General features: G+C 35.8%; 1 protein-coding gene across 8 annotated transcripts in view; it reads left to right on the top strand.

The window, feature by feature from the left end:
• The window catches only part of LRRC7 (leucine rich repeat containing 7), a 579,044-nt gene that overhangs the window by 443,375 nt on the left and 119,952 nt on the right, over window positions 1–15,717 (top strand). For all 8 annotated transcript variants that reach the window (XM_037739858.1, XM_037739854.1, XM_037739849.1 and 5 more), the window contains exon 11: window positions 5,552–5,624. In XM_037739858.1, the coding sequence (XP_037595786.1) occupies window positions 5,552–5,624 (73 nt within the window). The remainder of the gene's footprint in view (window positions 1–5,551; window positions 5,625–15,717) is intronic.

Here is a 15,717-nt window from a genome sequence, read left to right as displayed (position 1 = left end):
ATACAAAAAAAAATTAGCCAGGCGTGGTGGTGCGCACCTGTAATCCCAGCTACTCAGGTGGCTGAGGCAGGAGAACCTGGGAGGCAGAGGTTGCAGCGAGCTGAGGTCGCGCCTTTGAACTCCAGCCCAGGCAACAGAGTGAGATTCCATCTCAAAAAAAAAAGACACATGTCCTTAACATGTTAAAATGTATTAGAGCCTATAATTTACCTGTTAGTATATAAAAAGCACTCATACATTTTTGTTTAAGAATGTTTATATGAGTAAATAGTGAAAGACTCATTTAAAGAATGAGTAAGCTTTTTTGTATAGGTATCTTGCAGTTAGAATTTGTAAGAGAATTCAACTAAAAGGGTAATCATTCCATTACTTAACTTTGTAGCATAGATTTTACCCTCTTTGAAACAGATGTGCTATATGTTCTGGAACTTGATCATTATTAAGATTGACTGAAGTTCAGAATCTGTCTTATATTAGCAATGTGGTGCTCTTATCCTTTGTGGATGCTGCAGATCCAGTCCAAGCCAGCTTGTAATTACCATAGTTTTCCGCAGTGAATTTTCTGTTTCCCTTTTCCCTAGCTCCACATACTAGTTGTAAATTTTTAATCATTATTAAGTTCCAGAATGTATAACTTTTAAAAATTAAGTCATATCCTAGGTAATCTAGTTGAAGAGACGGCAGTTTTCCAAGTTTTCTGTCTCTACTTAGCCATTCTTTGAGGCTTATAAAGAGCATTAGTTTTAGCAAAATTGTGGTCCATCTTTTCTTTCTTTCTAGAATTGTTGACTTTTATTTACATAATCACGTATTTTATAATGGTATTTCTCCAACTTGCTCAATCATGGGTCTTAACTGAGACTTTTATTAAACACTTCCACATTTCTAGGCTTTGTCTCTTAAAATTCTGATTCAGTAACTGTGGCAAGCCCCCTGATTTGTATTTTTATTAAATATCATAGATGAAACTTGTGATCAGACAAATTTAGGAAATAATGGTTTATGATGTAGCAAGTAAGGAAGTATGATTATAGAGAACATCCACTGGTCAAGATGACAGAGCAACTTACTGCATAACCTTACACCCCTACTCAACCACCATTCCATACCATTTTAAATACATCATGAGGATATAAAAACTATGTATATTCAAAGAACGTATTTTTCTTCATTACTGACTCAGTGCCAAGAAAGGCAGACTGGATTTCTATACTCAGCTAAACATTCATTCAAGAGTGAGTATACAACAAATATATTTGAACGTATACCGAGAATAAGAGAATCTGCTCTTCAAAAATGTACTTTACTCAGAAAACAAAAACAAACTCAGAAGGAAGAAAGTGAATGCATAAAGCAATGGCAAGCTTTACCAAATTTACCAACTCAATTTGGTAAGTTAAGTAATTTAATTTACCAACTTAATTTGGTAAATTAAGTTGTTATATCTAAATAATTAGTGCCTGTAAAAGAGGAGTCTTTTATTTTTAGAATGCTGAAATGAAAAACTGGGGAGAGCAATGTTAGATAGGATTAAGGAATGTGAAGGACCTCATCTCATTCAAGCAGAGGCTAGAAATACTGCATAACTTTAGAATTTGCATGAAATATTAAGTTAAATAGACATGTTAAAAATTTAAATATATCTACTTACTAGAAATAAATGATACTTCCAAACCAGCAGAAGAGGCAAAAAGATATGAAAGAAAATATTCATACAGTAGAAGAAAAAAAATGAAATGTAAAAAATGATAGAAATTTTAAAATAAGATGGTAAAAATAAATTCAAATTGTCATAAATCACAACAAATGTAATCGATTTAATGGATTAAACTTATTCTATTAAAAGATCCAGAATTTCAAGTTCAGCTATATTGTGGTTATGAGACACATCTAAAACAAAATACAGAAAGTTTGATTTTACAAAGGCAATAGAGTTCATGACCAGGCTAGGCTACATAGCAGTCCCCAGTTCTACAAAAAATTAAAAAATTAACCAGGCACAGTGCCACACACTTACAGTCCCAGCTACTCATGAAGCCGAGGCATAGGATTGCTTGAGCCCAGGAGTTCAGAGGTTGCAGTGAACTATGATAGCACCACTGCACTCCAAACTGGGTGACAGAATGAGACCTTATCTCCAAAAAATAAAAAAGTGGTAGAAAATGAAGTGCCAAGAATTGTGCCTGGCATATTCTATGTGCTGTTTGAGCACTTAGTATATAAAATAATTTAGCCATGCTAACCAGGCATGGTGGCATGTGCCCATAGTCCCAGTTACTCAACAGGTTGAGACAAGAGGATTGCCTGAGCCCAGGAGTTAAGACTCCAGACTAGGCAACATAGCAAAACTCCATGTCTGAAAAAAAATTTTTTTTTTATTTTTAAAAAGAAAAATTATTTTTGCTTAAGAAGAATGACCATCAACATAAACCTGAGATAGAATGGAAATCCAGCAATAACCTCAGGACCGATGGGCTACAAACCACAAACAGCAGCTGTTAAGTTCAGTTCTTACAGGATGCAGGATGTGCACATGTACCCCAGAGCCCAAAGTACAATTTAAAAAAAAAAAAGCAACAAGCATATTATGTATAATCCATATATTACATGAAAATACCTATTAAAAATATCCTTGTAAATTAAAAAAAAAAGCTAAAGAAAAAGAATAAAAGATAAGAGTCTTCATAGTATTAATAGAGGGAAATAAAATAAAATCTTTACTTTCTCCATGCCTGTTTGAGTTCCTCTGCAGCTGTGGGGTATTTGAATGGAGTGATATACTCAACAACAAGCCCTGTGTGCTGAATCACTTTTCCTGTGCTGATTCCAGGGAAAATTAAGGGGAATCTTTTCCTCTTCCAGATAGAGAATTTTAATAATCAGCTTCTTTGGATAGCAGAGAAACTCAATAAAGAAAAACACAGTTTTTTGCTTTCCAAAATAATTTATCTTCCTCCCTTAGAAGTCAAGGGCACAGGCTTTATAGATAGATTACTTAGAGTTCGGATTCTGGCTTTTCCAGTGTGACCTTAGACAAGTTACTTGATCTTGCCCCAGTTTCATCATCTATTAAGTGAGAGCAGTAATAGTACTTGCATCATGGGATTATTTTGAGGAATAAATTAATTAATATATTTTAAATTGCTTAGACTAGTACCTGACATATAATAAATGACTATTATAATAACATATTTATTATAATCTTAGATTTGATGAGTGCACAACTATTTACTTTCAAAGTTCTATTATATATTTGTTAATGTAAATATTAGCAAATTATATTAATGTTTAATTTATTGATGCTGATCGTATATATGTGTATGTAGTTAAAATTGTAGGAAATGGCCTTTTTCTATCTCTTCAGTATTTCTTAGTTGGGAGTGTAGGATGAAGAGATGGAGTCTTGCAGAAGGGTACAAGTAGAGAGAAGGAATATAAAATAGCTTTGATTGCTCTAGAGAAAAGAGTCCAAGCATGTATGATATAGAAATGCAATAAAGAAATTATCTGCCAGAGGAAGACATGAGCAACAAGGGTGAGGCTTGTGGCCTAATTTTATTTTAGGGGCAATCATAATTCTACAGAAGCTTCAGTCTCTGTCCAAAGAGTATCCTCTTGGATGGAATATAAGTGTTGGTAAAGTAACCGCATCACAAGTGAGCGAGCTTCCTTTAAACTCACAGACTTAGGGCTGAGTAGGAAGGCCTAAATTGCTTCAACCTTTAAAAATATTGAAAAAGATGCACTTAACAGAAGCTTCTTGTGAGAGCCACTACTCTAGTCTTCAGGAAAATCTGTCCCATCAGCATTAAGCCTTAGGCCCCAGTCTGCCTCAAGGTTTTCTCTCTATTACTTCAGACTTATAGACCATGATCCTCTGAAAGTACTTTGTACCCTGACTTTGTGATGTTTGTTCAGCCATCTGTAACCCACCCCCGAACTTCTTGTGACCCAACTGAGTGATCTTGAGACCATCAGCCCACCTCCAGCTCCACTAGCAGACGGGTGCACTCGTCTGATCCAGGCTACCAAGTCACAGAAATCTTAGCTATGATTTATACTTTCCTGTTTTCTTTCCACAACTGAAAAACAAGCTCAGGTGTTCTCTTATATTTCCAAGGCTGATATTTTAACATAAGCTCTAAAGAAGCTAAAATGATTCAATCACCTTTTGAACATAGATGGATGTGGCAGTGGATGCTCAAACTTCAGTGATAAATTGCCGCAGTGTGAATTGTCCCTTACCCAGGTGATGTTGTTTTCAAGCAGATGTATTCAGCTCCCAGATATTTACTTATAATAGCCTGATAGTGACAACATTTCTTTCCACTGCAGTAGAGATTCTGAGTGCTTCTGAAGAATATGTAACTGAGCATACTGAAATGTGAAGTGCAGTCACAGCTTTATTTCAGATTTTTCTGTGACTTACTGTATGCCTTTAAGGAACCCTCAAAATACTTGAGAAATATGGGCATGATCTATAGCCAGTTTCTCAAAGCATGTTCACAAAATGCTAGTTTGACAACATACTCTGCATCACCCCACCACCCCACACACACGAATTCCATAACAACTCTAGAGAGTCACATTAGTATATTAAATGCTTCCAGAAAAACTATTAAAGAAAGCTATTTAATTTTGTTTAATTTGGCATGTCTCAAAACATATTTGACCATGCAACTATGTTAATTAGAATGATTGTTTGCAGAATGCAGTAATCTATAGTGTACATTCATAGAACAATATAAAACAAAATTTGTTAAATATTAAAGCTTTGCCCTTGGATTTGGTCTATTTAAACCATATCAATACTGTAGGTTATTTTATGGTTGGATAAGGAAGTTGATTATGCCAAATGCAGCTGTTCTTCAATTAATGTGTGGCTATTGCTCATTAAAACCCTCGGAAGAGAGCAAGCCGTAAGGGTATGGAGGCCATAAATCAGATAGTGAAAGATAAATAGTTGTAACTTAAATTCTTGGCCAGTTCTAAGAGTTTGTACTTACTGCTGATCCAAGTCAGGATTTACGGTGCCAAAAAGAATATGAGGTCATATGTTGTAAATTTCCAAGAACATAATTATAACCCCTGCATCACAATACCTCAGTATTCATTTTTGTTGATTATTGGCCTTAATTCAAATTTGTTTTCAATTTGTATCACAACAGGATGTTAGTTATTACTGCTTAGGAGTTAATTAAATATTAAATCACAGCTGGCTTGAAAAATTTCAACTGGTCCATTTGCTGAAGAATACAAAAGGGAAATGTAGTATTATTAGTGTCAACTGGGGTGTATGTGAAGCTGTATGTTTTGTTTATTTTTCTGCATTGATATTCTTGAACTGTCATTGATGTAAGAAATTCTTTTGCAACTAGAAAGTCAAAATTAGACTACACACAAACATCAGTTTTATGAGTGTGTGTTAGCAGAGTGTAGCCAATTAGCATGCCAAGCATTCATCACAAGTGATTCATTTGATTTCATTTATATCACATTTCCTGTCATAAATCTGCTCTTATGTATTAATCAACCTTCTTCTCTGTTTTAGGACTTTTGAAAAAACTAACTACTCTAAAAGTAGATGACAATCAACTTACAATACTACCCAATACAATCGGAAAGTAAGTGCCAACTTTTCATACCAGTTAGCCTCTCTAAAGCCAGAAACTAAAGGATATATTGAGTTTTCTACTTCAAAATGTTTTCTACTAAAGATACCAATAATCCTGTTCATCTGTCAGCTTATTTTAAACCATATTTATATATATTTGTATATATCTTAATTTAATTTTATGTCTAAACATTGCATTGACATCCAGCTATATAATTCATGAGAAATATTTACTCATGAAACTTTCACAAGCAAAATGATTACCCAGACCTCCAATTATACTCTTGCTGGTATTTTTCAGATATTATTAGTTTGTGGTTTTTGAATGAGTAGCCATTTTGAGTTCACTTGACTATCTCTTGCAAAATCAAACCAATTTTTATAAGTCTCTGCAATATGTGTATGTTACCACTACATTATTAGTAACATTCGATATTTATAGAATCTTAATGTATTTTTAGAAGCTAAAGAGAAAAGCATCTGCTTTAGCTAGCATTTTTTAAAACTTCAAGATGAAAGTCTAACATTGCCTTTTAAAAATAAAATGTACTCCATTTATTTGATAACAATTTATTTCTAATTTTATATTGTCATTAACATTTGATTTACAATTCTTTTAGAACTCTCTATTATTATCAATGTTCCACTGAAGTGCTTTTGTTTATAATCTGTGTAAAGTGAGAAATCAATAGAGGCTGTCTTCATTCTGAAATTATATAAGGGCATTTTATTGAAACCTTGCCCTACATCTTAGCATGAAGAATCATATAAATCCTTAATTTAACAAATTTGGTATACCTAGGAGGGGAAAGTCTTCATTTTTTAAATAGTCATCATTAAGTATAATTGACATACAAAAAACTGCACGTTTAAAGTCTATAATTTGATAAGTTTGGACATAAAGAAGCCTTGAAATTATCACCACCTCAATGAAGACATTGAACATGTCTGTCACCTATCCCCCGATCCTTCTCCCCATCATCCCCTCATCACCCGCCAAGTCAGCATGTAGTCCCTGATCTAGAAAGCTTCACTTCTATATAGTGGAACAAGTTGCTAGAATTTAAGCTCAGATGTTCAAACTTTGAAGAGGAGTAAAAGTCTCAGCCATTTTTTTATGCTCAAATGCCCTCACCATACAATATGTTTCTCTCTACAGTTATTTGCATTTTCTCCAGTATAGAACACAGAGAACTTAACTTTAGGGATACACAAAAGTAATTATCTTTATCAACCCAATGCTTTTTAAAAAGCAGGCACTAAAATAGGCACTAATCTTTCTTCTTTGGATCAATACTCACAGGAAACTGAATTCAACTTCTTTTATTCCTACTAATGTCATGATTGATATTTGCCACTTATGTTCATATTTTTTATAAAACTAATTACCCTGGCTCTTTGAAGGCAAATTAAAGAGCATCCATAGTCTACAAATAGACAAAGAAAGGTAGCTTTTACAGTAGAAAGTGGAACCCTGACTTTGGTCATCTTGAGAACTAGCTTTGCTGGTAATTTTCAGCCAGAATTTTGGCCTCTTGACCCCCTAGGTGAGGCGATCCCAGCTTTTTCTGGAGTCTGGTTTTAGCCCATCACCAACACTGGGTACATGCGTGCCTTGAGCTCCTATCACACCCCAAAGTGAGTTTCTGCCTCCGACCTTCACCAGCAGTACCTCATGCCAGACTTTGCCTCAGGAACAGGCAACCTGCAGGTCTAACTCTGTCTCCTTCCCAGCAGCCAAGTGGGGCTTGCAGCCTGGCTCTGTACACATAACCTAAACTACGTCTTAGTTCTTATGTTACCACTAGCATTTAGTCATGCCCTTTGAAATCTTCCTGGTAGTTGAATTATAAATGTGGAGAAAACTGAGCTGTTTAAATAGTGACTTGGTATAAGCTTTTATAATACTATATTCAAAAGGAACAGATTTAGAAATATCAGTTGGCTGTCAGCAGCCTTCAGTTTCTCGGACAACAGGCTTATTCCAGAAAAGCAGGGTGAATGACTGAGAATTAGAGCATCTATGAACACTGAGAAGGCATAATAGTGAAGCTTCTTGTTGAAAGCTGCTCATTCTCATTAAATTTCAGATGCCACAAAGCCAGAAAAAATGCTTATGTTGGATGGCAGAAGCAATGTTTCAAAAGAGCTGGACAGGGTGGGTGCTTTGTTGAAAAACCCAGTAGAACTTAGTAGAGATTCTTAGGGAGTAGGGAGAAATCAGTGCTTTGATTGGCCATACTCAATATTAGCCAATATAACAATGGAATTGTCCAGAAAACCACTGAAGCATTAGCTTGGTAGACAGAAGTGTCCACTCAAAATTAATAGGTACTAATAGTTCAGGTGTTCTCTGACACTTCTGATTCTGTCAGTTCTGGACATCATCTATATGAATTGACAAGAGGGCAACCAGCATGAGAGATGTGGAACTATAATTTATAAAAGAAAAAGTAGACAAAATTTGGGATGTATATCTTCCAGAAATTATTTTTTGAAATCATCTGTAGTAGGGATGTAACTACTTGAGAAATAGGGTATCCAAAGGCGTGAAACCATAGGCCCAGGTCTTCTGTGCAGCTCCCGTTCCATTTCCAGACTTACTGGCACATTGTGCTCTCCTCACTGTAGGCCCTGGGAGCCCAGAAAGCTGCTGCCATCCACTCTAGTTCTGGACTCTTTACTCAATAATGGCTTTGGAGTAGGGGAGTACTTTCAATTCCCACCCTATTTGCCTTTGAGAACACAAATGTATAGGGGTCTTTGCTATAGGACTTTCCTACTAATTACTGGGGAAACTTTGCCAGAATATAACAAAAAATTCATGCTACAAAGTTAAGAAATGTTATTATAAAATATATAAACAGCTTATACAGACCTGATGATAATGATAGTACAGTGATGCCAGTAGTATACCACATGTAGGACTGTATTCCCATAAGATTATAATACTGTAATTTTGCTGTATCTTTTCTATGTTTAGATACACAAATACATACTATTGTGTTATAACTGCTTACAGTATTCAGTGCAATCACATCATGTTGTATAGTTTTGTAGCCTAGAAACAATAGGCTATATCATAAAACATAGGCGTGTAATAGATTACACCATCTAGGTTTGTGTACGTACATCTGTAATGGTCACACGATAATGAAATCACCTAACGATATATTTATCAGAATTTATCCCAGTCATTAAGTGACACATAACTGTAATCACATCTACCATTCAATAATCTTACCACTCTTCTTGTTCACTACACTTCAACCATACTGGCCCTTCTGCTGGGCCTCCAATAAGCCAGGCTTTTCTCTGTCCCATGGCTTTTTTATTTGTTGTTACTTCTACCAAAAATATTCCTTTCCTATTCTTCATAAGGCTGACTACTTCACATCCTCTAGGTCCATACTCTTAAACTTCAGTAAGCATCCAAATTATCTGGGAATTTTGTTTAAAAGGCAGATTCTGATCCAGTAGGTCTGGAACCTGAAGGGCCTGGGTTCTGCCCTTGTCACAAGCGCCTCGGTGATGTAAAAAATAGCGCTACAGCCGGGCGCGGTGGCTCAAGCCTGTAATCCCAGCACTTTGGGAGGCCGAGGCAGGTGGATCACGAGGTCAAGAGATCGAGACCATCCTGGTCAACATGGTGAAACCCCGTCTCTACCAAAAATACAAAAAATTAGCTGGGCATGGTGGTGCGTGCCTGTAATCCCAGCTACACAGGAGGCTGAGGCAGGAGAATTGCCTGAACCCAGGAGGCGGAGGTTGCGGTGAGCCGAGATTGCGCCATTGCACTCCAGCCTGGGTAACATGAGTGAAACTCCGTCTCAGAAAAAAAGAAAAAGAAAAAAAAAAAAAAGCGCTACAAGTTCACGGGAAGGCTATCAATCTAGATTTAAATATCTCTTCCCCAGTGAGGTCTTCCTTAAAAGACCTTCCACCAATATAATCACCAGCAAATTTCCTGTCCCTGTTCCTGCTGTTTCCTTCATGATACTTTTCACAACTTACAATTTTTATTTTATGTCATCTCATTCTTTTATTCTGTCTCATAATGTATATGCCTCACCTCAGTTAAGATTGTTTTTGTTTCCCAGTTCCAGAATTGTATAAAGCTTCTGAAAATTACAAACACTAGATCCTGACTTACTTTTGTTTTTGATTCCTATATAGTTGTTATATAGTAATCAGAACAAATACACAGGAATCGAAATCAGTCTTCTTTAGTAAGAGGATGAGAATATCAAACATTGATGATGTTTGTAATGAGTATGGCTTCATATTTAGAACTGTCATGCACCTACCTACTTTCCTACTGAATGCCTTGATTCAGAGTTAAAATACAAATTAAGAAAAAGAGAAATTATGCAAGTGAATATGGATGCTAGGTTATTCACATACTTCATTTTATTTTCATTTTAATTTTTAATGGATAATTATCTTAAAAGTATTAAAAAGTTTTATCAAAAATAAAAGTTTCATAAATGGCCAAATAATTTATGTTTTTAGTGAAACATTCTACCTGTAACTTGGGGCAATGAAAGCCTAGAAATAAGAAGACCAGATGCAGCAACCAAAAATATTCTGCACATGGAATATTATAATATTTCAGACTTATCTTAAAAATTGCTGGAAGAATTCATTTTTCATCATTTCTCACAGTTAAAATAGATTCCACAACTTTTGTGCCAAATGACTTATAAAATTAGTTATTTTATTGTTGCTGAACCTTCCCATGTGCCTAGGAATTTCAGCAGCTCTAAGAGTTGAATATCAAATAAAAATGATAATGAAGTCTTTTTTTGGTACTCACAGTGTTCCAGACCTCATGTTTGGTGCTTTCTTTACCAGTATTATCTTATTTACTTAAAGGCTTCATTAGCTTCATAATACTATTTGATATGTATTATGTCCCCATGAACAGATACAGAAACAGAAGCAGAGAGAAGTCACCAAATTTCAATGCCAAGCTGTTAACTGAAGTATATGTGATGCCTCTTAATGTATGTGATAGTTGAGTCACCCATTGTGTAAATAACTTTATATTTGATAATTCAATAAGCCCCATAAATCTAGATGCAAAGGAAATACCGCATACTGAGCCTTATCTTTTTAGCTTTATAGTCTTGGATGAAAGCAGTGAAAACTCAGAAATCTGAATGGGTGTTTTTATAAGCCATTCCTTCATAGAGTATGGTCAAACAAAGACTGTGGACTAGGAATCGAAAAATCTAAGCGCCTATGCAAAGCTAAATAAATCCCTTCTTCTCTATCCTGAAGGGGGATACATTTGGTTTTGAGATGTGAAGTGACTTGCCAAAGGTTATTAATAGCAATATCATAAAAGCAAGCCTCATGGACAAATAATTTTGGAGGACTCTGTATACAAGTTAGAGAAACACTGCTGACTTGTTATTTCTTTTTCCAGATTTAATATCAGTCTCATGTTTATGTTTTGTATCATCAGTTAACTTTTTACTTATTTTGCCATGGCTTCCCAGCTAGAATATAGGCTCATTGAGGGCTGGATCATGTCTGGAACATTTCTCGTCTCCTTCATTGTGCCTAGACAGTATGGCACAGAGGACTGTTTGCAAGCCTTGAAACTAGACTTCAGTTTCAATCCTAGCTTCTCCACCCTTTCACTAACGGACCATGGGCAAGTCAATTCATGTCTCAGAGCCACACTTTTCTCATTATTTCTCATTAAAATGGAAATAATAATAATTGTCAGAGGCTTCTGTGGCACTTAGAACTAGATAGCCATCAATAAGTCATTGAAGGCTTCAGTAGTCATTGTTTTATTAGTAGTAAAATCCAAAAAGACATTTATTGATTATTACTTATGTTCATCTATGTGAGGTCTGGTGATATAACATGAATGAAATATCTAGTTCTAAAAAAGAAAAATATTTTATAAGTATTTGCAAATGTAGTAATAATACAGTGTCTTAGTCTGCTCAGGCTAACATAACAAAATATCATAGATGGGGTGGCTTAAACAATAGATGTTTACTTCTCACTGTTGTGGAAGCTGGGGAGTCCAAGTCCAAGGCACCAGCAAGGTAGGTTTTATTCTAAGCCCTCTTCTCTTGGCTTGTAGGCAGCCACCGTGTTGCTGTGAGTTTACATGACCTCTTCTTTGCATGGGTTGATTGTTCGGGGGGAAAGCAAGCCCTGGTTTCTCTTCTTACAAAGGCATTAATCGCATCATGAGGGCCTCACTTTTATGACTTTATCCAACCCTAAATTACCTCCCTAAGGCCCCATCTCCAAATACCATCACATTGGGGGTTAACACTTCAACATATGAATTTTGGAGGGAAACATTCAGTCTATAACATCTCTATCTTTTAAACTTAAAACATCTACTCTTAGGAGATGAGGTGTTTGAAATTGTTTCCATGCTTTGTGACAGAGTCCTGAAGAATAAACTGTTTTGAATCATAGTGGTTGGTTTTCAAGTCAAAGGACTTAGAGCAATTTAAAACAGAAAATTTTAAAAATTCATGGTGTTTCTCAGAGTAATAATGGCATCTTCACATCTGCTCACACAAAGTTATTGAGAAAAGTGCAAAGTAATGATCAAATGGAATTTCACTGATGATTGTATACAATTTCAGTTAAAGCACAAAACCACTAAGGATATACATTTAAGAGCCCTCTTCCTCTACTGCCTACTTCCTCCTCTGCTTCCTTCCCCAGCATTTCAGGATTGTGACTGTTTATGTGGACCAATATTAATTGTAGTACTTACTCCTGCATGCAAGAAATGTTTCCATATTTTTTGTTAGTTAAGAAATCTTTCGGCCGGGCGCAGTGGCTTAAGCCTGTAATCCCAGCACTGTGGGAGGCCGAGGCGGGTGGATCACGAGGTCAGCAGATCGAGACCATGCTGGTCAACATGGTGAAACCCCGTCTCTACTAAAAATACAAAAAATTAGCTGGGCATGGTGGTGGCACGTGCCTGTAATCCCAGCGACTCAGGAGGCTGGGGGAGAATTGCCTGAACCCAGGAGGCGGAGGTTGCGGTGAGCCGAGATCGCGCCATTGCACTCCAGCCTGGGTAACAAGAGCGAAACTCCGTCTCAAAAAAAAAAAAAAAAAAAAAAAAAGGCCGGGCGCGGTGGCTCAAGCCTGTAATCCCAGCACTTTGGGAGGCCGAGGCGGGTGGATCACAAGGTCAAGAGATCGAGACCATCCTGGTCAATATGGTGAAACCCCGTCTCTACTAAAAATACAAAAAATTAGCTGGGCATGGTGGTGCGTGCCTGTAATCCCAGCTACTCAGGAGGCTGAGGCAGGAGAATTGCCTGAACCCAGGAGGCGGAGGTTGCGGTGAGCCGAGATCATGCCATTGCACTCCAGCCTGGGTAACATGAGTGAAACTCCGTCTCAAAAAAAAAAAAAAAAAATCTTTCAGTCTCCTAACTTGGAACATATAGTATCTTTTTTAAAAAAAAATAGTCTTTGCTAAAGAGTGAAGCTATTCTCTACTCATAGGTTACAGATGTTCTTTAAAAAAATACCTTAAACAATATTTCACATTTGGGTGATATTTTTCTCCAATAATCTAATTTTTTTGCAAATTTGATTTTCAGACAGTCTAATCAACTTTCTAAATAGTGAAAAGGAAAGCAAAATTTTCCAGTTGTTTTAGATAGATAGGAAAATTGGGCTCAAATGAAAAGTTTATTATCTGTATGATAATGATAACTGCTTAAAATCAGTCAACATTTCAGAGGTAAAATCTAGATGATTACATTTCTAATGAATGCTGTTTTCATCGTACTTTCACTGAATTTAGCACAGGCTGTGGGATTTAGTACTAAAACGAATAGTGTTTATTTGGAAAACAGTATAGAAAAGAATTCATCTGACTAAAGTTTGCAAATTTCCTACCATTATTTAGAAGCAGCCCAAGCAGCTTATCTAACGTTAAAAAGAAAATTAAGAATGGAACCTAAAACTTGATTCCTAGCCTAAATTAAATGAAATTGATTATAGAATCTCTGAAAATGAGTATAATAGCAAAAGTTACTTAGCATTGACTATGTGCCCATGCTGTGTTTTACATGTATTAATTCCTCTATGTGTATTTAGGCCTATTACACAGGGTTAAATACTGCTGTCCCCCACTTTTGTTCAGTGATGAAACTAAGGTACACTGTAATTAAGTAACTTGACTAAGATATTCCCACTAGTAATTATGAGGGTCTAGACTCCAATCCCAGCTGTCTGGCTGCAGTTTGGTGTCTACTTTGAGCTATATTGGCATTTTTAGGCAGTGAACATTTAAGCAGCTCATCTTTGCCAAACAAGTCTCTCTCTCTCTCTCTCTCTCTCTCTGTATCTCTCTCCCTCTTCCTCATTCCCTTCCTCCCTGCCTCTGCCACCCTCTCTTTCTCTCTCTCCTATATTCCTCTCTACTTCTCTACTAAATTTTTATTAATATAATAACAGTTCTTCAGAGTCATCTGAAATTTGTTTACCTCCCCCACATCTTAACAATTTTTCATTTTATCAAATAGAGGCAGTTTTATTTTATGAAACAATCAATCTTACCAAGGGAATAAATATTACAACTTTTACATATATAAGAAATAGATTGTTTTTTTCAGGGTACTCTACCTCATAACAGGCCACTTTAATGGAATGTGATATCTATTCCATTTAGCATTCAGAGGCTTAGCATATATTTAATCTTTATTGAAACTCTATATGTTAGATATTGTCAACCAATTTTATAGGCGAGAAAACAGGGGTTAATACTAGGTAAAGGTCAGATAAAAGTTACTCACCTATTAAGTATCTACACCAGAATTGAAGCCCATGCCTGTCTAACTATTTTCCACTAAATTACATTACTTCTGTTAAGAATTAAAAGTGAATTAAGAAGGTGAAGCCCAAAGCCAATTGTTTTTATATTTATTATCATCTACATTGATCATAGATTGTGTCTAATGGTCATAAATGATGTTAAAGTTAAATTATAAATTATCTATGTAACATATTCACAATCTTTCTTCCATATTAGCTAGGTAATTGAGGGTTGATGACACAGTATTTTTCCCTTCCAAGAGCAACTCATGAACATGATGCTAAAGTAGAGAAAAGTATAAAGAATATTTTTAGAAACTGAAGTCAATACTGTTGATTTCAAACATTATTACTCTCAGTAGCATCATTCATTCTGAAGCGTACATGACCTAAACACAACTCTTGTAATAGTTATATGTATTTTAATGTCAATAAATGTCTATTTTATGTGTTTAAATGATACTGTTGAAAGATTTGGAAGGGTTTTATTTAAATCCTTGCAACGTGTTGTGTGTTCCCTGCACTGGCAGCATCTCATCATCTAGAAGCTGGTTATAAATGCAGGACCTGGGCCTCACCCCAAACCACTGAATCATAATCTGCATTTTATTATGTTCTTCTTGTGATTGGCATGCACACTGAAGTTTGGGAAACACCACTTCAAAGTACTTCATACATTCTTTGCAACTTATTTTTACTTTCTACAATTATAGAAATAAAACATCTAAAAAATAAAGGTAACCTTTGGTCTATTTTTAGACTTCATTACAAATGCCAGTGATAATCTGATTAAATGTGATAACTGTTTTAATACAAGATTTTGTATTAAAAACATCTTAAATGATTTTTAACACAATAGCCATCAATAAAGTCAGCTGGAATTATAGGTTATGAGTTTGAATATTTGGAATTTCAAAGATCATTGAGGAATATATGTTTTGCATTTAATAGCTCTTTGTTGCAACCCAAAGATGTAAAATGGTTTCAGGCTCTAAATTATTAATTTATTATTGCCCATGGTGCAGTCAAAATGTCTTTTTAATACAGGTTATTAAAAGGTAGTGCAGGATTCTATAGAAATCACCAAACAATGGCAGGCATCTGTAATCCCAGCTACTTGGGAGGCTGAGGCAGGAGAATCGCTTGAACCTGGGAGGCAGAGGTTACAATGAGCCAAGATTGTGCCACTGCACTCCAGCCTGGGTGATAGAGCAAGACTCTGCCAAAAAGAAAGGAGAGAGAGAGAGAGAGAGAGAGAGAGAGAGAGAAGGGAAATGGAA

This window comes from Cebus imitator, unplaced genomic scaffold, assembly GCF_001604975.1.
Source record: "Cebus imitator isolate Cc_AM_T3 unplaced genomic scaffold, Cebus_imitator-1.0 Scaffold3, whole genome shotgun sequence".
Taxonomy (NCBI): domain Eukaryota; kingdom Metazoa; phylum Chordata; class Mammalia; order Primates; family Cebidae; genus Cebus; species Cebus imitator.
Note: the sequence above shows the minus strand (reverse complement) of the source record. Positions and strands in the feature narration are given on the sequence as shown.